The sequence below is a fragment of the Bos taurus genome, chromosome 10 (genome assembly GCF_002263795.3).
Source record: "Bos taurus isolate L1 Dominette 01449 registration number 42190680 breed Hereford chromosome 10, ARS-UCD2.0, whole genome shotgun sequence".
NCBI lineage: Eukaryota > Metazoa > Chordata > Mammalia > Artiodactyla > Bovidae > Bos > Bos taurus.
The window spans coordinates 85,629,527-85,654,743 of NC_037337.1; the positions used below are offsets into that span (position 1 = coordinate 85,629,527).

Here is a 25,217-nt window from a genome sequence, read left to right on the forward strand (position 1 = left end):
CAATACCTGATTTTTCCTCATGCAGGTTTGTATCAATTCATCTACAACTCTCAGTAGCCACCATCTCTGAGACGGGTGATGGAAGAGCGTACAGTTTGCCCCTAAGAACAGCTTTCTCTTGGCAGAGTTTCTGCAAGGGAGAACACTGGGTACTTGAGTATTAAGAACAGAAACAGTGTGGGAAACATGTTCAAGGCAGAGGAACAAACTTGGTCTCTATAATAATCTGCTAGCAGCACTTGTGAAAAAGGCTTAGGAGTCGGAGCTTATGCTACTACTGCTGTCACTTCAGTCGTGTCCGACTCTGTGTGACCCCATAGACGGCAGCCCACCAGGCTCCCCCATCCCTGGGATTCTCCAGACAAGAACACTGGAGTGGGTTGCCATTTCCTTCTCCAATGCATGAAAAGTTAAAAGTGAAAGTGAAGTCGCTCAGTCTTCACGACCCCATGGACTGCAGCCTACCAGGCTCCTCCATCCATGGGATTTTCCAGGCAAGAGTACTGGAGTGGGGTGCCACTGCTTATGAGGATGAAGTAAATCAGTGAGGCAAGGCTGTCACAGAAAGGCTGAGGGGAGCTTCTGCTATATTGAGAAAAGTCCAGAAATTAAACCAGAGAGGGAGTCCTCCCACACCCAACCCCCACAATTTAAAACATGTCCAAGGGGTGGGAGTCAGGGCGCTCCTGAGGGAGACAGGCTTCCCCTTGGCTAGGGGAGAGCTCTCCTCAGTTGGAGGGGTCTGAGGATGGACGTCCCCCAAGGCTAGCAGCGTCTGAACAGAGGCCAGAAGAGCGCTCGGCAGGATATGGTTTGGGAGAGTCAAGTCTGGGAAGGTTCCTGAAGCAGACGCTGACCTTGACGGTCCCTTTCACCCCGGAGAGAAGGGCTGCCATGGGCCTTCTCAGCACTGACGTCCTGTAGGTTCCTACGGAGGCTTCACCGGGGACTGGGCACTCCAGGTGCCAATCCCAGAGTTCTCAGCCCCTCAGCACCCGGACACACTGCTTTAGTGCCCTCAAGGGGTGGAGCTGAGAATAAGCTCCAGGCCTCTGTGCCAGCTAAGCCATGGGGTGGGGGCAGGGGGATGACTTGTTACCCGGGGCAGCATTTCCCCACGTCTGGGACTCGACCGCACGTCTGGGATCATTTCCAGTGGTATCAACAGGCATGAAATAACCTCGTCTTATACAAAGGAAATCATCCCTTGTAGCCTTGTGGTTCTTATTCCATTTCCCCACATCTATTGAGGGGAATAGATGGGTGCTGGTGTGTCTGACTCCATGGTCACATCCCTTAACCTCCCTGTGTACAGACACCAAGTCTCATGTGTAGGCACAGTATTGGGCTGTCATTTCATAACACCATTTGTATTAATTTTTAGTTACTTTCTATTTATATCAAGTGTAAACTTTTCTTTAAAAATGCATTTAAGGAAATGAATTAACTTAAAAATATTAGAAATTTATTTTCATCTGGGTTGAGATTAGAACAGCAGAAGGGCCCTTGAGGTTAGTGGCTGAGGGACAACTGGCAACTGGGGAGATGCCAGTGAACGACCAGGGGCAGAAGGTTCAACACAACGGAGAGTCCTGCTCTGGCCCTCAGGGTCTCAAAGACAAGTCTGGAGAGTCAACTAAAAAGATCATCTTAGGGACCTCTCGGTGGTCCAGTGGTTAAGACCCGGCACGTCTACTGCAGGGGACATGGGTTTGATCCCTGGATGGGGAACAAAGATCCTGCATCCCACATGGATCCTGCATCCCACACGCTGTACTGTGTGGCCACAAAGAAGAAAAAAAAGATCATCTTATGAAGAAAGAGAAAATGGGAAAGCTACATGTTGAAAAAAAGGTTTATCTTTTCTTTAAAAGAGTTATAAAATTTACATAGCTGATTAAAGTCTCCTATGGCAAAACTGAAGTGATCTAAAAGACTTCTGGCTGTCTTGACTCCCAAGTCCAATACACTCTTCCATTGCGACCCTTCATCTCTTTTCTTAATTTGTATTTATTCATTATTTATTTTTTCTTTTTGGCTGTGCCGGGTCTTTATTGTTGTATGCAGGTTTTCTCTGGTTGTGATCAGGGGTTACTCTCTAGCTGTCGTGCACGGGCTTCTCTTGTTGTGGAGCATGGGCTCTAGAGCACAGGTTCAATAGTTGTGGTGCATAGACGCAGTTGTTCCACGGCATGTGGGATCATCCCAGATCAGGGGTTGTACCCATGTCTCCTGCATTGGCAGGCAGACTCTTTACCACTGAGCCACCAGGGACAGCCCCGACCCATCATCTCTTATAGATCCCACAGTTTGTTTTCTTTAGAAAACGTGGTCTGAGGTTATACGTAAGTGATCAGCATTTCAAGTGTACAAAGCGGTGGCTGAGGTAGCAGGAGGCACGCTGGCAGGATGAGGGGTGTGAAGGCTCACACGTGGGCTGAGCCCACTGCCGCCGGCGTTCCCCACACTGCGAGGCAAACCTGGGGCTCCTTCCTCGCCCGCCAGCCCTCCTGGTCTCTCCTGGGGACCCGACCTCCTGAGCTTGGCTCTCCTTCTGGTGCCCAGCCTTGGCTTCATTCCACTTTGATTCTGGTCAGCTCCCACCTTCCGTCTCCACAGAGTCTCAGAACCAAGGAGTGAAACTACAAGAGACCACCACCACCACGTGGCGATCAGGCTGCCCTGGCTGTGATCGACCCCCTGCCCACTCTGCCATCCCCACTCCCCATTCCGCGGGCCCCCCACCAGGCCCAGCCTTGGGGTTCTTCCTGGTCCTCAGGCCATCCTGTGGGCACGGGTACCTTCTCGAGGCTGCGTCGGTGGCCCACGCTGATGAACGTCATGCCCAGCTGCTGGCCGACGCGGTACAGCTCGCTCTCCACCTCCTCGGTCAGGGCACTGGTGGCTTCATCAAGCACTGGGGACAGAACCCAGAGGGAAAATGTGGGGCCTGCGGTCCACCCACCTCTGCTGCTCCTCCAGCCCACGCCCACCTCTGGCTGGGACCTGATGAGAGGCTGAAAACTGCTCTGCCTTCCAGGAGCCCTGCCTTAGGAAGACCATGGGCCATAGAAAGAGAGGGTGAGGCTTCATGTGGGAAGCCACTGCCAGCAGCAGGACAAAATCCTTCAGCTTGCTATGGATGAACACCAGCCACTGCCTTGGACCACTCAATCCGAGAAATCCTAGTTCCCTCAGTTCCTAGAAAAGTTCATACCTGCCATCTCTCTGCCAGGTACGGCTGGGGAGATGGCAGAATCTGAGGACCAAATTCAGAAGCCCTCTCAAGGCTGCCTCCAGCTGCTACACTGGCTCAAAGCCTAAGACTCGGTAGTTTAATATACAGGGGCTTCCCAGATGGCTCAGTGGTGAAGAATCTGCCTGTGATGCAGGAGACTCGGGTTTGATCTCTGAGTGGGAAGATCCCCTGGAGGAGGAAATGGCAACTCACTCCAGTATTCTTGCCTGGAAAATCCCACGGAGAGAGGAGCCTGGTGGGCTACAGTCCAAAGGGTCACAAAGAGTCAGACACGACTGAGCAGTTTTATATATACCTGAGGATGCCAAGCACTGCCGCCTCATGGGCAGAGTTCTGCTGTCCCCCTCGGCAGGGACAGAGACGCCTGGCCAGGCACAGGTGTGCTCTCCTACCCGTACCCATGACTCTCCAGGTGCCCTTGAACCACACGCCGCTACACCTTGAGCGCACACAGTACCTGGACGGCACATGCGCCTACAGGGCGAACCTCACCTGCATACTTCGGCTGCAGGTAGAAGAGCCGGGCAAAGGAGAGCCTCTGCATCTCTCCCGGGGACAGAACATCGTACCTGCGGAAAGGGAAGTGGAGAGGCCGGCTGGAGGAAGGAACATATAGCCTGGCTTCTGCACAGAATGGTCTGGGGAGGAAGAGGCTCTCACTGTAGAGACTGTCCCATACCCGCCCGCCCCACTTTCCCACTAGAGCCCCACTCCCCACACGAGACAAGGCCAAAGCTCTGTACGCAAGGACATGAACCAGGCCCCTAATGGGCAAGCTATGCCCTGGGATTCGGGGTCAGGAGTCAGTTCATCCCTTGCCAGGACCCCTGGGAGCCACTATCTTTGGGGGAGCTGTTTCTGGAGCACCCCAACCTCCTCCTTACCAGTTCCAATCGACCTGCTGGTCCAGACCCTCTGTCCTTGCCACCAAGCTGGACTGTAACACACCAGAGGGAACAATGGGTCCATGGAAGGGCCCATCCCTGCCTCCTCCCATCCTGAGGACCGCCTCAGTCCCACCACATACATCTATCCCTGGCAGCTTAGTAAGCAGCGGCTGGGCGAGCAGTCTGCCCAAAGCAGAGAGGAGCAGTCCATCAGCTACTGTTTAGACTTGCTGGAGCGTGGGGACCAGACAAAGCAACCTGACATGGTGTTATCATTGTTTTAAAAATTGCTACAGAGTGAACGCTGCTTGTTCCCCATACCTGGCCAACAGCTCCCACTGCTGATTTATATGCCCACCCCTACTCCCCTCCCTCGCCCCAGGCTCTGACCTCCAGACCCTGGCCAGGGACAGCACCTGTGTGGTTGGTGCCACCAGGTGGGCTTGGACCTCAGGGTCCTTGCCCTCACTTACCAGGCCTGCCAGCTCCAAGAACCTCATGATCCTCTCATCATCAGTAGAACCTGCAAGACGCAGAAGTCAGTGCCTCTGGGCGGCCAGAATAGATGGGGTGCACCATGACAGGGGGCGGGCAGAGGTGGGGCACCAGAATGGGGCCCAGGGTTCTAAGCGACAGGTTACAGCACTTAATACACTAGGGAATGGCCAGGGAAGGATGTGATCCGTCCCTTCCCTCCCATGGGTGTCTCTCCTCTGCAGGGGGGAGACAGAACAAGGTGAGGTCAGGGTACAGACCCTGAAACAGTAACCAGTCAGAGGAGGCAGTGGAGGGGACCCAACCAGAAACCAGCAGCCTGGTGGGGGGCCTCCCCCAACAGGCAGAGAAGGAACAGTGGGATGGGGGACATGTCCCGAGGGGGCCCAGCTCACCTGAGTCCGGGTAGATCTCCTTCAGGGGATATATCACCTGGTAAAACCACAGGGGCCTGGGGTAAGGGCCAAGGAGAGATGGGACGGCACACAGCCCACCCTCGCTCGGAAGCAGGAACCGCCAGAGACCAGGCTCCTCTCCACCCGAGGAGAGGAAGCAGCATTCTGGCTGAGGAGCTGGGCTTACAGACAGCAAGGAGGGCCCCCAGAATCCAAGCTGGTGCTCAACAGATACGTGTGATATTTGGCTTATGGCCCCCACAGGTTAGCCTGCCTCCGGGAGCTGCCCTGAGTACATGGCCTGACCCACAGATGTGAATATAAAACAGGAGCAGTCTGTCACCTACCATTTAGACCTGCTGGAGCTTGGGGACCAGAAAAAACCACCTGATGTAGTGTTATCATTGTTTTAAAAATTGCTACAGCGTGAACGCTGCTTGTTCCCCGTACCTGGCCAACAGCTCCCACTGCTGATTTATATGCCCACCCCAACCCCTCCCTCGCCCCAGGCTCAGACCTCCAGTCCCTGGCCAGGGACGGCAGGCCGGCCCCGCTGGGCCAGCACCTGTGGTCAATGCTACCAGGTGGGCTTGGACCTCGGGGTCCTTGCCCTCACTTGCTAGGCATGGTTCATTTATGCCCTGCCTGCTGCACCAGCTCTCTGGGGCTGAGACCTGTCACCCTACCAGGGCCAGGTTGGGAGGTGGGGTGGGTCCCGGGCTGACCTGCTCCCGAAGGGTCCCATCAGTGAAGAAAGGCTTTTGGGGCAGGAACAGCACCCCATGGGGTCCAAAGTCCGCCAGCATCTGCACTGAGCCTGTAGGGCCCACAGAAACCTTTGTTTGGGCATCTTCCGAAAGGTAACTGCTCCTCACTCTCCTCCAAGGGGCTTGATCCTTACAGACAGATGCACACACATACCCACACGCACACACATGCACCCCAACCCCCCAGGCCAAGGCTGGCTCAGAGACGGGCCAGGCTGGTCCTCACCCCGTGCGCTCGCCCAGAGGCCGCCCAGAACCCGGAGCAAGGAGGTCTTGCCGGTGCCCGTGTTGCCTGTGATGAGCAGGCTCTGTCCCTCAGAGATCTTCAGGCTCAGGTCCTTGATTAAGGGTTTGTGAGAGGAGGGGGCGCAGATGCAGACCCGCTCGAGGAGGAAAGCTGTATCTGCTGGCTCTGTTGCTGGCCCTCCCGGGCCCCTGGGGTCCAAGAAGGGAGGAGATGAGGGGAAGATAAGCACTGTCAGTGCTGCTGGGAGTAGGGGAGCCCCTTCTCCTCGGGGGCGAATCACCTCCAGACTGGGGGAAGGGCTGCCATGGGCTCAGTTGTGACCTCAGAAATCATATGCTGAAATTCCAACCCTTGTACCTCAGAAGGTGACTGCATTTGGAGACAGGGTCTTGAAAGGGGTGAAAGTGAAAGTCGCTCAGTCGTGCCAACTCTGTGACGCCATGGACTACACAGTCCATGGAATTCTCCAGGCCAGAACACTGGAGTGGGTAGCCTTTCCCTTCTCCAGGGGATCTCCTCAACCCAGGGATCGGACCCCAGTTTTCCGCATTGCAGGCAGATTCTTTACCAGCTGAGCCACAAGGGAAGCCCAAGAATACTGGAGTGGGTAGCCTATCCCTCCTCCAGCGGATCTTCCTGACCTAGGAATTGAACGAGGGTCTCCTGTATTGCAGGCGGATTCTTCACCAACTGAGCTGTAAGAGGTGAGTACATTCAGAAGTGGCTGTGAGGGTAGGGCCCTAATCCTGCAGGACTGCTGTCCTTTTAAGAAGAGGGAGAGACACACCAGGGGGCGAACAAGCAGAGAAAACGCCATGGAAGGATGCAGTGAGAAAGCAGCTGCCTGCAAGTGAAGGAGCAAGGCCTGGGGAGAAACCAATGCTGCCGCCACTTTGACCTTGGACTTCCAGCCTCCATAACTATGAGGAAATAAACTTCTGCTCTTTAAGCTATCCAGTTTACGGTGGGTAGCTATGGTAGCTATGGGTGTCCTATGGTAGCCCTGGCAAACTGAGAGAGGTGGTCTGGGCATGTACTCTGTGGCAGGCTGGGCCAAGTCCTGCCCTTGACTGATCTTAATCAGTCTTACCAGCCAGGTACCAAAGCGGTTATCCCCTGGCATATAAGGAAACTGAGTCCGGTGGCTAAGTAACTGCCTCAGGGGCACAGAGCTGCATCTGTCTAGTTCTAATGTCAAGAAGTTTTCACAGCCTCACAGTGTGATTGAAGGTCAGAAGGGGAATGGAAATACTAACCTATTCTGGAGTTTCTGGCTCTCCGTGGATGCCCATCTTCCCCACAGAACAGCAACTCCAGTTTCCTACAGTCCCTGCCCCAGTAGCCCACCCCAGTCCCTGGGTTCAGAGATGCATGAAGTTTTCATTCTTAACAGAGGCAACAGTTAAGGTGTTAGCTCCTAAGAAGAGAGTTGAGCACAGTTCTTGAAATTCAGCCTGTTTCCTTTTTTCAAAGCTTACTCTGCGGCCTCCATCCAAACCACCTCCTATGAACTAGGAGACCCAATCCCCACAACAACCCTAAGACGAAGGTTCCACGAACATCTTCCTATGGATATGAAGATATTGAGAGCGGTTAGGTAAACTGCTAAAGAAAAGTGAGGATGCGAGACAAATCCTCAATGCCCAGAAAGGTCAGAAACATCCCAGAGCCTTCAAGGATACATGAATGAAGACACCTCTGAGCCTGTGCGGGGACAAAGAACAGACAGGCCCCAAGGAAAGAGGCGGGTGCAGCAGGGCTCCGTAGGAGGAAGAGGGAAGAAAGGAAGAGGAGGGATGCTACTTGGAGTTTCATTAGCTCAGGCCCAGGCAGATGGGAGGATGGTGTAAATGAACAAAGATGCCGCAACCGTGACATGGATGGTGAACATTTACAGCACGCCTGCACACGACACGGGTTTCTTTCATTTGCTCCGCCGGACTGTCCTGCCAGCTGAGAAAGGGCCAGTCTCCGGGGCGGTTCCATGGCCCGCATGGTCCATCACTGTGCTGCCGGCCCAGGGCTTACCTGGCCAAGTCCCACTGGCTCTCATCCAGAAACTCCCCATCCTGTGACTTCAGGGTCATGTCCAGCAGGGTCTCCTGAAGCTCCCCGATCCTGGGCAAGAAGTGAAAGCCTGAGGAGGGTCTAGGGGCCCCGGTGAAGGCCTTTCTCCTTTCTTCCTCTCACGCCCACAAGTATTTGGTGAGGTTTTTTTCTGCTCTTTTATTTTCCCCTTGGCTACTTCTCCCAGCAGCACACACTTGGCTCAGGACCCGGCGGGGCCGGAGGCAGCCTCACCTGTGTGTGTAGCCCGCCACGTCGGAGAGCGTGGTGCAGAGGTCGATGAGCTGGCTGAAGCAGTTGATGAGATACATGCACACGAAGGCGTTCTGGACAGGATAGAGGGCAGAGAGCCCAGGCCTTGACTCCAAGGCCGAAGGGCAGGGGAGCAAGTGTGACTGGGGGTTGGGGGAGCGTTCCCCAGGAGGGAGGCTCACCTTGCTGACTAGGCTGCTGAGCTCTGTGGGGCTCAGGTCTCCGTAGACACCACTGAAAATGGGGATCGCAATCACAATGTAGCTCAGGATGCTGCCCAGATAGTCAAACATGTTGATGCCGACTGCAGAAGACACAAGAGACCCAGGGTGAGAGACCCAGGCATTGAGCGTGTGTGCTCCAAGGGGAACAGGAGGCCAAGCGGCGTCTCAAGTGATTTCCCGGATTCTCACTTTCCTGAGGACACTCACAGCAAAGGCAAGCTGATCAGTGCAGAGAGGGAGGAGGGGCTTGTGGGGGGGCGGGTGCCATAGACTATCCCCGCCCCGTGGTTCCTGCCTCCGGACTTCCTGCACCTACTGTACAGCCAGAGCTCCTTGGACATCAGCTCCCTCTGGGTCTTCAGGAGTCGCTGCAGCCTGCGGTCTGTCCTCATGTGCTCCACGTGACCAGCCCTGATGATAAAGGCCGGGATGTCCACCGGGTATAGACAGCCTCTGCCAGGCTCCTCACACTCCCCTTTCGGGACCAGGCCCACCCAAGTGATCTTTCCTGCAGACCCTTTTGGCCACTAGCAGTCAGCCATTGCTGCATTCATTCAACCTGGTTTTGCCTGTGGAAACAACAGGAACTCTATAGAGTGGGCAGACCTGGTTCAAATTCTGGCTCTGGCCAGTGACTAGCTGGGTAACACTGACAGGTTATTAAGCCTCTGAGTGTCAGTTTACTCATCTATGAGAAGGAGCTTATAAAACCTATGTAATAGGCTCACATGAAAATTTCTGAATTTAAAGCGCCAGACATATGAGTGGCTCCCGATAAAAAAACTGCTGTTATTAAACAAATATACACTGAGCAGTCACTAGGTGGCAGGCTTGGTGCTAGTCAGCCAGACAGAGGTGGATAAAACAGCCCGGCAGGCAAATGCATGCCTTCTCCACCTGGAACATATGGAAAGTGTTACATAAGCCGTGTGTCTGCAGGACTATGGAAGCAAACAGGCCTGATCACTAAGGGAGTCTGGGAAGGCGCCCAGGAGACGGTGACTTCAAGCTTCAAGGATGGGCAGAAATTCTCCAAGCAGAAAGGTTAGGGGAGGACAGAGAAGGAATTACAGATTTAGTATCAAGGACAGAGAGGCTGCAGGAGAACAAACTCAAGAGCCCCAAGAACCAACCTGCTCGCCCCAGGGCCCAAAGCTTCATGAGCAGAGGTTGCAGAATCCAAAAACAATTTAGCACAGGCCCAGCTATACCTTTGCCAACAAAGGTCCGTCTAGTCAAGGCTATGGTTTTTCCAGTGGTCATGTATGGATGTGAGAGTTGGACTGTGAAGAAAGCTGAGCGCCGAAGAATTGATGCTTTTGAACTGTGGTGTTGGAAAAGACTCTTGAGAGTCCCCTGGACTGCAAGGAGATCCAATCAGTCCATTCTAAAAGAGATCAATTCTGGGTGTTCTTTGGAAGGAAGGATGCTAAAGCTGAAAGTCCAGTACTTTGGCCACCTCATGCGAAGAGTTGATTCACTGAAAAAGACTCTGATGCTGGGAGGGATTGGGGGCAGGAGGAAAAGGGGATGACAGAGGATGAAATGGCTGGATGGCATCATCGATTCGATGGACGTGAGTTTGAGTGAACTTTGGGAATTGGTGATGGACAGGGAGGCCTGGCGTGCTGCAGTTCATGGGGTCGCAGGGAGTCCAACACGACTGAACTAACAGCTATACCTGCTCCCGACAACAAACCTCTTTCAGGCATGCTGAGTGCATACTAAGTTGCTTCAGTTGTGTCCAACTCTTTGCGACCCTATGGACTGTAGCCCACCAGGCTCCTCTGCCCATGGAATTCTCCAGGCAAGAATACTGGAGTGGGTTGCCATGCCCTCCTCCAGGGGATTCTCCTGACCCAGGGATCGAACCCACATCTCTTTCATCTCCTGCACTGACAGGTGGGCTCTTTACCACTAGCATCACCTGGGAAGCCCCTCAACCTCTCTCATAGACTCCTGAAACTCTTGGTGCCCCTCAAGTGGTGGCAGCTACAAACTACAGCAGAGATGGACAGAAGAGCAAAGTCCTGGGGCTATTAGATCCAGGTGATCCAAGGACAAACTTCCATTCCTTAAACACAAACCTCTGGGCCCTTACTATCAATCCAAACAAGAGTCCAGAGTTCTTACAGGAGGCAGAGTTCAGGGACCTGCCGTGGCCACAGGGGAAGGAATGGGATTTCACAACACAGCTGTCAGGACAGAGTCTGTGGGGAGAAGGTCTTCTAATCTGAGAGGCTCCACTCCCTCCCACGCCACAGAGACGCAGGATCAGAGGTGGACGTCACTGGGCTTCGGGCACTGGTGGAAAGCCACCTTTTTACAGACAGAAAAACAGAGGCAATGCCTTATAGTCATCAGCAAGCTAATGAAGCAGGCACTCATTTCACTAAAAACAAATTCTGCCCCGCGCTACACCAAGAGGAGGAAGGACTTGTTTCAGAAGCAAAGCCACGGACAGAAGGATGAGGCAGATGAGGGCAGTGAGACACGGGGAGAGGGTCACAGCCAATGTGAGGATGCCTGGCCCCCGGCCTTGGCGATGGTGGAAGGGTTGGATGATTCACCTTGCCTTCTCTGCCATCTATCTCCCCGATCAGTTCTGATGAAGCAGATGGGCAACTATCTCAGGAGACTCACCTGAAAAAAGCAGCAGGCTCAGCATTCACCCGAATCTGCATGTGCTTGAACCTGGGCAGACCAGAGGTAAATGTGTGCTGACGGTGGGCAGGACTGGGCCCTCTCCTTTCAGAGTCCTGGATCAACAGGACCTCCAGGCAAAGAGGAACACGGCTCCCCTTCAACACTGTGGCTGCTTCAGCCCAACCCTTCCCTGAACTGTCACAGCGTGGGAAATCCCAGGCCTGGGTGGGGTGGCAGGAGCCCTGCAGACAGGGCAGCCCCTTGCCTCGCTCCAGAGAGGACAGGCGCGTAACTGCCACCGCCCCTCCTCCTCCCAGGGCCAGGTCTGAAGGAGGCGGCCAGGAAGCGCAGAGCAGGGCCCAGATCCACGGGCTGACTTGAATGAGGGCGTCTGGAACAGAAGCGTGTGAGAAGGCCAAGGGATGACAGCGACGAGGGCCAACCAGTCACCATTCTCACTGCTGCTCATGTATCATCTCATTAATTCCCCTTACGATTCTCTCCATCGGGGACAGTACCATCTCCATTTTAGAGATGGGAAAATGGAAGTTAGAGAGGTTAAAGACCTCCCCCAAGAGCATGGCTAGTGACTGGCATAACTGGGGTTTAAACTCAGGCAGCCTTTTTCCAGATCCCATTCCTTATGCCTTATGCCTGGCCCAGAAACCCCGAGCAAGGGAGACACACCTGAAATCCCCCTCCAGCTTCTCCTGCTGCACCAGCTTTGCCACAATGGGACCCATCACCACTCTGTTCACCACGGTTCCCAGGATGAAATACCCGAAGATGCTCACAGGCCCGAGCCAGCTGGTGCTGAAAGGTGGGAGAGAGGGAGGGTGTGGAGAGGGACATATGCCCGCAGGCCTCGGCCCTGACTCCTGCCCCCGTTCTGGGCAGCCCCTGTCCCATCTCAGAGCCCTGTGGGGCCTCTGCTCCTACGTGGGGGCACCCAGTACCTGGACAGTGACACATTAAGGGCCAAAGGGAGGGCCGGGGTCCGAACACACAAGATGGGAAGACTTCCTGGGGTGCAGGTGGGAAAGAGGAAAGACCTCTCTGGACCCTGACCCGGGAGTGCAGACTCCCCTCCGGCAGGAGAGTGAGGGACTCCGGGGAACCAGCAGGTAGAGGAGGACGGGGGGCATGCCAGCAGGAGGAGAGGCTTCACCTCCGGAAGCACTGGTAGGTGTAGTAGACGAGGGTGAAGGGAGAGATGATCAGCTTGCTGGCCATGCTGCTGAGCTGCCGACAGAACCGCTCCACGTCCTGGCTGATGCGCTGGTCCCTGGAGCCAACGACACACAGTGACTGGACCCAGGGAGCTGGGCTCTAGGGTGAGAGCTAAGGCAGCTCCAGCCTACCTCTTATTCTGACCTTGCCTTGCAACGACTCCATGGGAAGAGGGACTCAGGCAAGGGCTGGTCTCCTAAACGCAATGAGACCCTTAGGATCTTCAAACAGGGTTGTGGAAAGTGGCTTCTTATGGCACTTCAGCCCACCCCTCAGAAAAAAAATGGCAACTGAACGGTCCAGCACCCAAGGGGCCTGAGCTGGCTCCAAGCAGAGCCAAAGAAGGACTCGAGGGTGGGGGACCTGAGTTTCTGGATGATCAGGAAAGCCATCCGGCTTATCTCACTCCTCCCAACCTCTCCCTCACGAGCCGGAGCCCGCCCCCATTTTAGCTATGTGGCTGTGGAAGCTCTGGATGGGTTCAACCATGGAGTAGATGCCTAGAAGAGAAAGTCAAGAAGCATCAGGGTGGGACTTCTCTGGTGGGACTTCTCTGGTGGTCCAGTGGTTGAGAATCCACCGGTTTCTCAGGTTCGATCTCCGGTCAGGGAACCGAAATCCCACATACCACAGGTTGACTAAGCTCGTATGCCTCAACTAAGACCCCATGGAGCCAAATAAATAAATAAATATTAAAAAAAAAAAGAGAAGGCAATGGCACCCCACTCCAGTACTCTTGCCTGGAGAATCCCATGGACGGAGAAGCCTGGTAGGCTACAGTCCATGGGGTTGCTAAGAGTCGGACACAACTGAGCGACTTCACTTTCACTTTTCACTTTCATGCATTGGAGAAAGAAATGGCAACCCACTCCAGTATTCTTGCCTGGAGAATCCCAGGGATAGAGGAGCCTGTTGGGCTGCTGTCTATGGGGTCACACAGAGTTGGACACAACTGACGTGACTTAGGAGTGTTAAAAAAAAAAAAGCAGCAGCATCAGGGCCTCCCAAGAGCCTCCGCTGCAAAGCTCTGCATAAGCTGAGGAAAGGTTACTTCAGGCAACAAAGGGCTTAGAAGGGTGGTGAGTGGGGAGGAAATGAGTGTGAAGAGAGACTCCATACGTCCCATCCCAACACCAAGGCCACAATGACTCCTAACTCCCAGGGAGGCATGAGCCTGGGCCAATCCCTTGCATTCTCTGGGCCTCAGTTTCCTCACCTGTAAGGGAACCTAGAACTCAGTGAACCTGAGAGGTGACAGAATGGGGACAGGCATCCCAGACTGAGTCCTAGACAGCAGCAATTTTTTACTGGTAAAAATCAGAGTGCCCGTTTTCTTGCTTTTTTCTAGCAAGGACTTTTATCTCAGTCTTTAGAGGGTGCCTTGTTTGGAGGCCCAGGATATGAAATGGACAAAAGGGAGCTGCTCTTGGCCTCTTCTTTCAGCTCCCCTTCCTCAGGCATGCAGAGCACCCTCCCACCGTGGCTCCGGGCAACAACATTTGCAGATAACTGCAGATGACCTCATGGGGTCCCAGCAGGGCCTCTGGTGGGCTGAGTCAGCCCAGATGGATGAACCCCGTAGAGGGTGGCCAGGACGGACAAGAGGCGCCTACGGGTTATCGACGTCATCACGCAGCACGTTGAGGGTGTAGTACACGCGGCCGCGGAAGTAGAGGCGGTGGAGGTGCTCAGTGAGGTCCTTCCTCCAGCTCACATACAGCAGGTTGCAGGTGAACTGGTCAAAGCTCTTGAGCTGAGCAGTGGGGGAGACAAGGGGAAGGGAGAGATGCATAATTCTTCCTGCAAGCGTCAGCTCTCAGCTCAGGCTGGTGGAAAGCCTCTGCCAACCAGTCCCAGCCCAAAGTCTGTCCACTCAGCACTGGGGCCTGTTAAAGCCTCAAGTCATGGGATTCCTCCCTTCCTCATTCACTCATATGTTCAATCCTTCACCAAAGGACCAGCCCCCACTTGCCTCTGGGGATTGGGGACAGTATCTTCTCTTCCATTTATGTTATTTTTCTGCCCCCCTCAAACCTGGAACAGGGTTCTATATACATAGGTGCTTACTGACAGCAGACCCAACAGAAGTGCCAAAGTGTGATGAGAAGTGCCTCCCCCAAGAAAACAGGTAGTGCAGCCTGACAGAGAGCATTAGGCTTGAGTCCTAGCAGAGCCCTGCCTCTCATCATTTATGGAGCCTCTGTAGGCTAAGCACGAGGGAGGTAACAGTGCGTTCACAGTCTAGTGAAAAAACAGTCCCAAGGGTGTAAGGAGTGTTAGAGCAGAGGTAAACTCAAAAGGATTAACGGGACTTCCCTGGTGCGCCAATGGCTAAGACTCTAAGCTCCCAAGGCAGGGGCCCCAGATTTGATCCCTGGTCAGGGAACTAAGATCTCACATGCCTCATGGTGCAGCAAAAAAAAAAAAAAATCAGTAATTCAAAGGGGGGGAGTTGGGTAAAGGAAACATGAAAGAAAAGTTGAGGATGATCTAAAGGAGGTGATAGCAGAGGAATCCTGAAAAGTCAGCAGGCATTAAGCAAGTGAATGAGGGGTTCGGGGAGGAGGCCGTTCCGTGAGGAAGCAGCAGGTGCAAAGGCTGGGAGATGTGACAAGTGCCAGGCTCAGTCACAGTCTCAGTGCGCCAGAGGACAGCAGCAGCTCTGGCTGCTGGGCCCTGTTTTCAGGGGCTCTGAGCTCCCTGAGGCAAGACTTCTGGGAACAGAAGTGACAGTGATCTTTTCTGTTAAATGCTGAATTAAACCAGAACCCTGTGGCCAAGCCCCAAGAGCTTGAAACAATTGCAGAAATGGTCTCATGTGGGCCAACCGGCAAGATCAATGCCCTGCCTAGAGTTCTGACCCCGTGTTCCCAGAAGAGGGAAGGAACACACACGCACAGCTTGGTTCCTGCTTCCTGACGGCTAAGTCCCACCGGGCACTGGACAGACATCATACTAGGCTGGAGGAGAAGAGAGATGTGGGGAGAAGACCTTACCATGGATTGGAGGACGATGAGCACCACAGACAGGAACGTCAGGGTCTTAAATCCATTTAAATCTTTGTTTCCTAGGACTCCAAAGTATTGACTGGGGATCAAGCCAACCTGGTAGATCACCAGTTGTTCTGGTGGGAGGGGGAGGAGTCAGGAGTCAGTAACGAGGGGTGAGAAAAGTCAGAGGAAGGCTTCTCGTATCTTTGTGTAATCAACACCCCAAAGAAGGAAAAGGACCCCACGAGCTTGGGCTCATTCACTCACCCAGGAGGGCCACACACAAAAGGGTCAGGAACATCAAGGCACTCTGTGATGACCAAGAGGGAAACAAAACCTTCTGTATCTGCAGGAACCGCTGGAGAAATTGCAAATCTAACCTGGGTCTGAAGAAGAGAAGCAGAGAGAAGCCTAAGAGGACAACAGAGCCTTAGAGAGCGGTGACTAAACTTATCTACACCTGTTGTGGGTTGGGGCTGAGGCCACACAGAAAGAATGTTTTACAAATGCTGAAGATGGTAGGCTGGGAACAGACCAGGGGATTAAAAAGGAATTTCTTTAAGTTGACAATGCTATGAAAGGTTAGGACTTCCCTGGTGGCTCAGACAGTAAAGTGTCTGCCTACAATGCGGGAGACCCGGGTTCAATCCCTGGTTCAGGAAGATCTCCTGGCGAAGGAAATGGTAACCCACTCCAGTATTCTTTCCTGGAAAATCCCATGGACGGAGAAGCCTGGTAGGCTACAGGCCATGGGGTCCCAAAGAGTTGGACATGACTGAGTGACTTCACTTTCACTATGAAAGGTTATTTACCAAAAACCTTTAGCTAAATTAATAAAGAAATTTTAGCCACAAGACAAGGAAACCCGCTACATCCATTCTCAAATAAGACCTCCAAATCAAAAACTAAAAAGCAGGAAAACTCACAACTTTAACTTAGAATTAAGTATTTTTGTTCAACATTGTGCCATAGATTCAAAGACTTGGAGAGTGGAAAATAAACAAGGTAATAAAATTTGCAGAGTGGAAAATAAACAAGGTAATAAAATCCAGGCATACAAGAAATTCCTGCCTCGGGAAGACAGGAAATCCATAGAAAAGTGGGAAAAGGACTTAGATAAGGGGAAATGCAAATACTTAAAAGAGGAAAGTTAACACAATGGAATACCACCTTACACTGATTAAGTTGATACACATTAGAAAACCCAAACAATACCAAACCCTGGATGGGTGGGGGTCGATGGCTGAGGGGAAACAGGAACCTTTAGGCAGTGGTGTTGGGACACTGGGTGTGATCACTCCGGAAAACAAATTTAGCAGGATTAAGTGTGATCAAGCATCCTACCCTGGGGTGAACAATCCAAAGAAAAATCTAAGCAATCTAAGTGTCCATCACTGCAGGTGCTACGTCGCTTTAGTCGTGTCCGACTCTGTGCGACCCCATAGACGGCAGCCCACCAGGCTTCTCGTCCCTGGGATTCTCCAGGCAAGAACACTGGAGTGGGTTGCCATTTCCTTCTCCAATGCATGAAAGTGAAAAGTGAAAGTGAAGTTGCTCGGTCGTGTCCGACTCTAGCGACCCCATGCACTATAGCCTACCAGGCTCCTCCGTCCATGGGATTTTCTAGGCAAAAGTACTGGAGTGGGGTGCCATTGCTTTCTCCGAGTGTCCATCACTAGGAGAATGTGTAAGTTAACTGCGGTCTCAAGACCGTAGCACCACCCAGCACTCAGAAGTGAAAACTAGATTACTATAGCATGCACGATCTCAAAAACACAATGTTGAACAAAAAAGTTTTTGAAAAATCACAGCATGTTATGAAGTTGGAAGGTAGCTGTATCTTTTCCCCAAACAGCCCCGAGTAAGACGTCCCAAGGCCCGGCCCTCTTCCCCAGCCGCCCTTCTAACCTGCCGCCAGGCCGGGGCCCGGGCCCCCGGATCGCCATGAACAGGGATCTGGCCGACGCGGGAGCCGGGCAGCCCCCGGGTCAGCTCCGGGCATAGTCCGAAGAGCGCGCTGCCTGACGACGAGGGGCGGGGCCCCGGTTCGGGGCGGGGCCTGGACCCGGCTACCACAGAGACGGGCGGATAGAGAGGAAGGCGCCGGGCGACGTAGCCGCTCCCGGAAGCGACCGACTTCTCTAAAAGAACCAGAGCGCTGTCTGTCGACCCGGCGCCTAGAGCGCCCTCTCCTGAATATGAACAGATTCCCCTTACGCAAGAAGGCGCGGAGAATGTGACCGAAGTATTTGTAATTCGAATTATACCTGTTTCGAATTATACAGGAACCAGAGATGAAATTGTCAACATCCGTTGGATCATCGGAAAAGGAAGAGAGTTCCAGAAAAACATTTGCTTCTGCTTTATTGATTACGCCAAAGCCTTTGACTGTGTGAATCACAACAAACTGGAAAATTCTTCAAGAGATGGGAATACCAGACCACCTGACCTGCCTCCTGAGAAATCTGTATGCAATTCAGGAAGCAACAGGTAGAACTGTACATGGAACAACAGACTGGTTCAAAATCCGGAAAGGAGTAGGTCAAGGCTGTTTATTGTCACCCTGCTTATTTAACTTATATGCAGAGTACCTCATGCGAAATGCTGGGCTGGATCAAACACAAACTGGAATCAAGATTGCCGGGAGAAATATCAATAACCTCAGATATAAAGGCGACACCACCGTAAAAAGCCTCTTGATGAAAGTGAAAGACGAGAGTGAAAAAGCTGGCTTAAAACTCAACATTCAGAAAACTAAGATCATGGCATCTGGTCCCATCACTTCATGGCAAATAGATGGGGAAACAATGGAAACAGTGACAGACTTTATTTTGGGGGGCTCCAAAATCACTGCAGATGGTGACTGCAGCCATGAAATTAAAAGATGCTTGCTCCTTGGAAGAAAAGTTATAACCAACTTAGCATATTAAAAAGCAGAGACATTACTTTTCAAACAATGTCCATCTAGTCAAAGCTATGGTTTTTCCAGTAGTCATGTATGGATGTGAGTTGGACTGTAAAGAAAGCTGAGCATGGAAGAATTGATGCTTTTGAACTGTGGTGTTGGAGAAGACTCTTGAGAGTCCAAGAAGGAGATCCAACCAGTCAATCCTAAGGGAAATCAGTCCTGAATATTCACTGGAAGGACTGATGCTGAAGCTGAAACTCCAATACTTTTTGGCCACCTGATACGAAGAACTAACTCATTGGAAAAGACCCTGATGCTGGGAAAGATTAAAAGCAGGAGGAGAAAGGGATGAGAGAAGATGAGATGATTGGATGGCATCACCGACTCAATGGACATGAGTCTGAATAAGCTCCCAGAGTTGGTGATGGACAGGGAAGCCTGGTGTGCTACAGTCCATGGGGTCTCAAAGAGTTGGACACGACTGAGTGACTGAACTGAAGTGATACATGTTTCACTGCAGAGGGGAGAAGCTACCCACTCCAGTATTCTGGCGTAGAGAATTCCATGGACTGTATAGTCCATGGGGTTGCAAAGAGTTGGACACGACTGAGTGACTTTCACTTCACTTCATACATGTTTCATACGTTCTCCTAAAGACACCAGAATGACTTTTTTTTTTCTTTTTGACCGTGCCATGCAGTGAGGACTTCAGGGATCTTAGTTCTTCCACCAGGAGTTGAACCTGTGCTCTCACAGTGACAGTGTGGATCACTAGCCACTGGATTTTCAGGGAATTGCCTAGAATTATCTTTTAACAACATCTTTTAACAATTTCAGTTAGAATAAAATCCAAATGTTTCCATGGCACAAGTGATCAGGTCCTCTCACCTTGGTCTTTTTTATTGGCCACTTTATTTTGGTCTCAGGGTCTTTGCCTGGATCATTCTTCTCCCTAGCCTAAAGCTTTCCATGACTGGCTCATTCTCATCATTAGTTCAATAGGATGTCAGCTGCTCACTCTACCTAGAATATGCTATCCTTGCTCCGACATTCACTATTACAATACACTTTTATTGTCTTCATGATAGTTATCCCTGTCTGAAATCATCTTGTTTCTTTGCTTTATTGTTTGTCTTCCTTTATAAGAATACATTTCATTGAGCAGGAACTCTGTCTTGCTCATTGATGTTATCCCAGTACCTCAAACACTGCTACTAGGTGTGAGGTAAGTGCTTAATAAATATTTGTTAAATGTTGAATGAATGAAATGCTTGTCAACTGGCTGATGATGAGCAGCATGATCTCCCAGGGCCCTAAGTTTGAAGCTAGATGTACCTTCCCCTCTTCCTTCAGTCCTTAAGTGTCAACTATATTCCAAACACTCAACAAGATACACGTATCACCTGTCTTCTTGGAGTTGACAGTCTAGCTGGAAAGGTCAACCAGCGGACAGTATCACTTGTCTTTGTGAAGTGCTATGACAAAGGAATCATACAGCAAGGTTTCTCAGCTTCGGCATTATTGACTTTTGGGGCCTGGTAGTTCTTTCTTGGCAGAGTAGAGAGACTGTCCTGTGTATGGTAGGATGCTGAGCCATATCTCTGGCTCCTACTCACTAGATTCCAGCAGCACTACCCCAGATCCAGTTGTGCCAACCAAGACTGTCTCCAGACATTGCCAAATGTCCCTTGAACGGTGAGGGTGGAGAGGAGCAAAACCCTAGCCTTGTCTCACCCCCCTGCCCCCAGCACTGAAAACCGCCGTCTCAGAGCCATAGAGAGGGCCATCCGACTCATGATGGAGAAAAGGGGAGAGAAGAAAACTAAGTGATTTCTAGACGTGGCAAGAGCATGACTTAGTCTCAAGTGTGATTTCCTAAGTATGTCTTTGTTACTTCGAAAATCAAAAAAAAAATAAACATGTCAGGAGACAGTTTCTGAAAAATTAATAAGGCAACCGAAGTATCAAGGCAAACAACCTCAACCTGCTAGGAAAACCCCTGTTTACAGCTCTCGTCGCCTTTCACTCTCAAAGGTATTCTGGTTTGGTGTTTGTCCCAGGGCCCCTTAACACTGTTTATTACTTTAAACTTTACAAAATGCTCTATACATCACAGCATTCATTAATATTTCTGTTTATATTTCGAAATTATCTTTTAAATAATTTCCAGCACTTTAATCCTGAAGTAGGGTAGTGGAAACCTAATGAAACACCTAAAATTTAAACACATAATTTTTTAATATCAGATACCTCTGTTAAAATTTCCCATTGTAACTGTGATATTTCCTTTTCTTTTTTTTTTACTATTTAAAAAGAAATAAAGACCCAAATAAGGTCCACACATTGTAGTCAATCGATATGTCTTCTAAAACTCTTAATCTATAGCTTCCTCCTCCATCACCTTAGTCTAACCACATTTATCTCTTTCCTGTTTGCAGAAATGTCTTAACTGGTTTTTCCAGTTGGATTCTTGCTGCTGTTCTAATCCAGCTCCTACATGACAGCCAGGGGAGACTGCCAAAAACAGATCAACACCTTGCTTAAAACCCTTCAATGGTTCCAAAGTCTCTAGCACCCTGGCTCCACTATCCACTCTAAACTTTTAAGGCACCAAGAGACAACCTTGTCCCCTGCTGTTAATTTCTCCTCTTCCTTCTGTCTCCACTGTAATGTCTCAGAAAAGTCCTCTCCAACCTCCTTCTCTCCAAGAAGGACTCTTATTCCTTCCCATAACACCCTATTTTTTCTCCTTAAGGCACTTATTGAAGCTTGGTATTATATTTTCATTTTGTGTGTTTAGTTCATTCATGCCTCTCTCCACAGACTGTCAGCTGCAGGCACCACGTCCACTGTGTTCACCATTGTCCAGAAGCACTCTGTAAGGACACAGTAAATCTTTGTTGAACAAAGTTGAGCAAGACAGTCCCTGACCTCACAAGGGCCTCTGTCTCATACTGTTTACTACGACGACTGCCAGTCTTGGGGCTGCTTTCTCACTCTCATACAAAGACAAAGGGAGACAAATTGGTTAAAGGGAAAAAAAAAAAGGTAATTAATTTGGTAATAAGTACCAAGCCTCAGACGATGACGTGGTTTCACTCCCAGGACTTCTCCTATGGATACAGGAGCACAAAGGGTTAGTCTGGAAGATGTTTCTGCAGAGTGGTAGGGTGACAGCAAAACCCTAGAAACAAACAGAATTCCTACCAGAGAAGGAAAGGATGTGAAAAGTTTGACATAATCACTTTGTGGAATATACTTTGCAGCCCTTAACAAGGGTGAGAGAGGCTACATGGCCACAGTGGTTCAGAACATGGACTTCTGAGCCAGATTATGTGGATTCAAATCCCTGCTCTACCACTTAATATCTGTTTGACCTTGGGCAAGTTGCCTCAGTTTGCTTCTCTGTGAAGTGGGATGATAATCATTCTGACATCAGAGAGCTCTGTGCAAGTATCTAAAAAGGACCTGGCCGTGATCAGAGCTAAATGCTATATAGCAACGTGGGAGAAATGCCCATGTTATATTGTCTCATTCATTTTAAATTCTAGGTTAATTGAAAATTTTAAAACACACATGATAAAAAATGTCCACATAGGATAGGGCATATTGTGAAAAGTAATATGTTTATTTTTCCTGCTCCAGAGGAAATGACTGTTCACACCTTCTTAGGAATCTTTACAAAAATGTTTCATGCATAGGCAAACTTATATGTGTGATTATTTTTTACACACACACACACACACACACACCCCTACATTTTCCTTTTGAAGCTTGCTTTTTAGGTTTCATAGTAAACCTTGGAGATGCTTCCATACCACACAAACCCGCCTCATTTCTTCCCACTGCATAATATTCCACTGTATAGAGAAATTATTCATCCAGTTTCCTATTGCTGGATATTTGATATTACATAGAATGTTGCAATGAATATCCTTGGATATAGCCAAAATATTAGTAATTTTAAAAGATGGCATATTTCATATTTTGTTTGAAAAAAAAGCATATTTGTGTGTGCATGAGTGTATATCTATTTAAAATTATTAGAATCTGTAGGAATTAGGAATACTAGGAATGGTGAGAGCAAAAGACAGTTTGAACTAAAGAGCCTGCATGTTTAAAGTGGGTTCTTTTTTTAAAAAATGTGACTGGCACAGTATAACCTTCCCAGAGGTTGTCTCTCAATACAGAAAAAACTACTTCCTTCATCTTCTGACCCTCTCAGCTCCTGGTTCACACCTCAGTAACAGACAGAGTTCTTCCTTCCTGTCTCCCTGCCAGTCTGCCTATTCATCCTCATGTCCTGTAATACCCAGCCCAGTGCGTGGCACAGGGGTGTTCAGTAAACAGTTCTGGAACGAATGAAGTGACTCTTCTGACCACAGTTTGCCTGTATATAAAATTAGGATGGAAAAGTGAACTCATGGCCATCCTGGGAAATTACTGAGCAATGTGGGCACTCTTGAAAAAGATGAAACAGTGTGTAAAAATACTCAAAAATAGCCTCTCAATCTGAAATTTGTCCTGTGGGCTGACCAGGTCAAAACAGCCCTCGGTGTAGCTGGTTCAAAGGCTCATGGCAGCTTCCTCCCGAGCCAGCCTGTTAAATGTGTTCCCAGACAAAAGGAGGACAGAGCAGAAGGGATAAAGCTGTTAGCAAGCAGAGCCCTGCAGTAGATCTTTTAGATCCAAAACCATCTGGGCCTGTCTCCGCTCCAGAAGGAAATCATTTCAGAAAGATTTATCCCCTGAGCTGTACGTCTGTTAGAAAGTCGAAGCTTTCATATTAGAAATCGCTCAAGGACTCCCTGAATGTAGAGTAGTCTTAAAGGAGTGATGAGCTGAGACTGACAAAAATGATAATTCATTCAGTATTCAATGAATATTTACTGAGCACCTACTCTGTATGTGCAAGGCATTGTTTCATGTGCTAGAGATACAGCCGTTTCAAAGTCCCTGTCTTCAAGACCTGAAACAGATGCATATAATAAACCAAAAAAGAAAAGAAAAATGATGTTAGATATGCCAGAGTGTTAAGAAAACTCTAGCAGGTGTCACAGGTTGAATCCTGTGGGACACACACCTTGAGATGTTTAGCACCTCAAAATGTTCTAGAATCACCTCTGAGGAAGTGAGTGGAAGGGAGCAAGACTGGGCAGAGGTGGAAATCAAGCTGAGAAGCAGCTCCAATGACAGGCTCAGCAGACTCCGCGGGGAGCTCCAGAGCTAAAAGGGCCCATCTGCGTCACCTCCGTTCCACTTGGCCCCACTCCTTTCCTGGATGTGGGCCACCTAGGGAAGGTCATGACCTTGGGCGAGCCCACTCTGTGGGTGAGCCGATTAGTAAAGGGACTGACAGCTCAAGGCTGTCTGATGACTGTACTCGGAGCAGCTGGGGTTATAGTCCTTCCTGAAGGAAGGAACTCGGGGCTGCAAGTCTCTGTGTCCATCACACAGGGTGTGGGGGACAGAGAGGGACTGGGGTGGCAGTGCTCCTTGGGAGAGAGTGGTCAAGGAAGGCCTCTCTGGCAGGTTCGTTCTTTCTTTCTCGGTCATGCTGCGTTAGTTCCCCAGCCAGGGTTCGAACCCATACCCCTGCTTTGGGAATGCGGAGTCTTCACCGGACCACCGGGGAAGTCCCTCTCTGGCAGGTTTAAAGAGCAATCATGAGTGAAATGAGGGAAGGAGCCATGAGGATTCTGAGGGAGATGAAACGGAAATAGGGAGCCAGCTAGGAGGCAAATCTGGTATTTCAAGACATTTTTGGTTGTCACTACCAGGGGGATGCTACTGGCCTCTACTGGGTGGACACTAGGGATGTTGGTAAGCATCCTACAATAATGCACAGGACAGCTCCCTATAACAAAGAATTAGCTGTTCCAAAATGTCCAAAGTGGGACTTCCCTGGTGGTCCAGTGGTTAGGACTCTACACTCCCAATGAAGGGGGGCCTGGGTTCATTCCTTGGTCAGGGAACTGGATCCCACATGCCTCAGCTGAGAGTTCACATGCATGCAACTAAAGACCACAACTAAAGATCCCAAGTGCTGCATCTGAGACTCAGCACAAATAAATAAATAAATGCTTTTAAAAAAAATATCCAAAGTGCCGAAGCTGAGAAATCTTTCTTTAGAGAAAGTGACAACTATTGAATTGGGGATGTATTTTGAAAGTAGAGCCAACAGGAAATGTGGATGTAGGGAATGAGAGAAAGAGGAATTGAGTGATTCATCAGAATGAACGATGGTAGCATTTACTGAGATGGGGAACTCTGGGAAGAACAGATTCTGGGTGGGGAGTGGGTGGTTAATTCAAGAGTTTGTGTATCAACAGGTTAAATCTGAGATGCCTGTTGAATACTCAATGGTGATTTTTTAGAAAATTATTTAAATTTTTTATTTGTTAAAATTATTTATTTTTGGTTGCACTGGGTCTTCGTTGTTACGCGTGGGCTTTCTCTAGTTGCAGTGAGGGGGCTACTTGTCATTGTGGTGTTCGGGCTTCTCACTGTGGTGGCTTCTCTTGTGGAGTCACAGGCTCTCAGCACATGGGCTTCCATAGTTGTAGCACTCGGAGTAGTTGTGGCACGTGGGCTTTAGTTGCCTGTGGCAGGTGGAATCTTCCTAGACCAGGAATCGAACTCATGTCCCTTCCATTGGCAGGTGGGTTCTTTTTTTTTTTTTGGCAGGTGGGTTCTTATCCACGGCACCCCCAGGGAAGTCCTCAATGGTTACGTTATTTATGCAATTGGCTGTTTGAGTCTGGAGCTCAGGAAGATGTCTGAACTGGGGGCTCTAGATGTTTGGTCATTAGAAGAAAGGCAGGATTTTAAATCAGCAGATTGCAAGAGA

At 50.3% G+C, this 25,217-nt stretch overlaps 1 protein-coding gene across 1 annotated transcript; it reads right to left on the minus strand.

Moving 5' to 3' along the window:
• Positions 1-1,443: 1,443 nt before the first annotated feature.
• ABCD4 (ATP binding cassette subfamily D member 4) lies at positions 1,444-17,502 on the minus strand. Its single transcript, NM_001427906.1, has 19 exons — positions 17,368-17,502; positions 15,727-15,845; positions 15,466-15,593; positions 14,083-14,222; positions 12,408-12,524; positions 11,927-12,052; positions 11,237-11,287; positions 8,910-9,004; positions 8,552-8,673; positions 8,352-8,443; positions 8,079-8,168; positions 6,030-6,238; positions 5,762-5,853; positions 5,037-5,073; positions 4,620-4,669; positions 4,144-4,196; positions 3,752-3,828; positions 2,802-2,917; positions 1,444-2,642 (listed from the first exon to the last, which is right to left on the minus strand). The coding sequence occupies exons 1-19, from the start codon at positions 17,403-17,405 to the stop codon at positions 2,574-2,576; spliced, it is 1,821 nt and encodes a 606-aa protein (NP_001414835.1). The 5' UTR covers positions 17,406-17,502; the 3' UTR covers positions 1,444-2,573.
• Positions 17,503-25,217: the final 7,715 nt, after the last annotated feature.

Bases quoted from the DNA above. Each gene is read 5' to 3' on its own strand.
- ABCD4 (NM_001427906.1), bottom strand. From the start codon at position 17,405: ATGGCGATCCGGGGGCCCGGGCCCCGGCCTGGCGGCAG. The intron at 14,223-15,465 runs GTAAGGTCTTCT...CCCACTGCTCAG, and splicing joins TCATCGTCCTCCAATCCATG to CTCAAGAGCTTTGACCAGTT. The intron at 8,444-8,551 runs GTGAGCCTCCCT...TATCCTGTCCAG, and splicing joins TCAGCAGCCTAGTCAGCAAG to AACGCCTTCGTGTGCATGTA.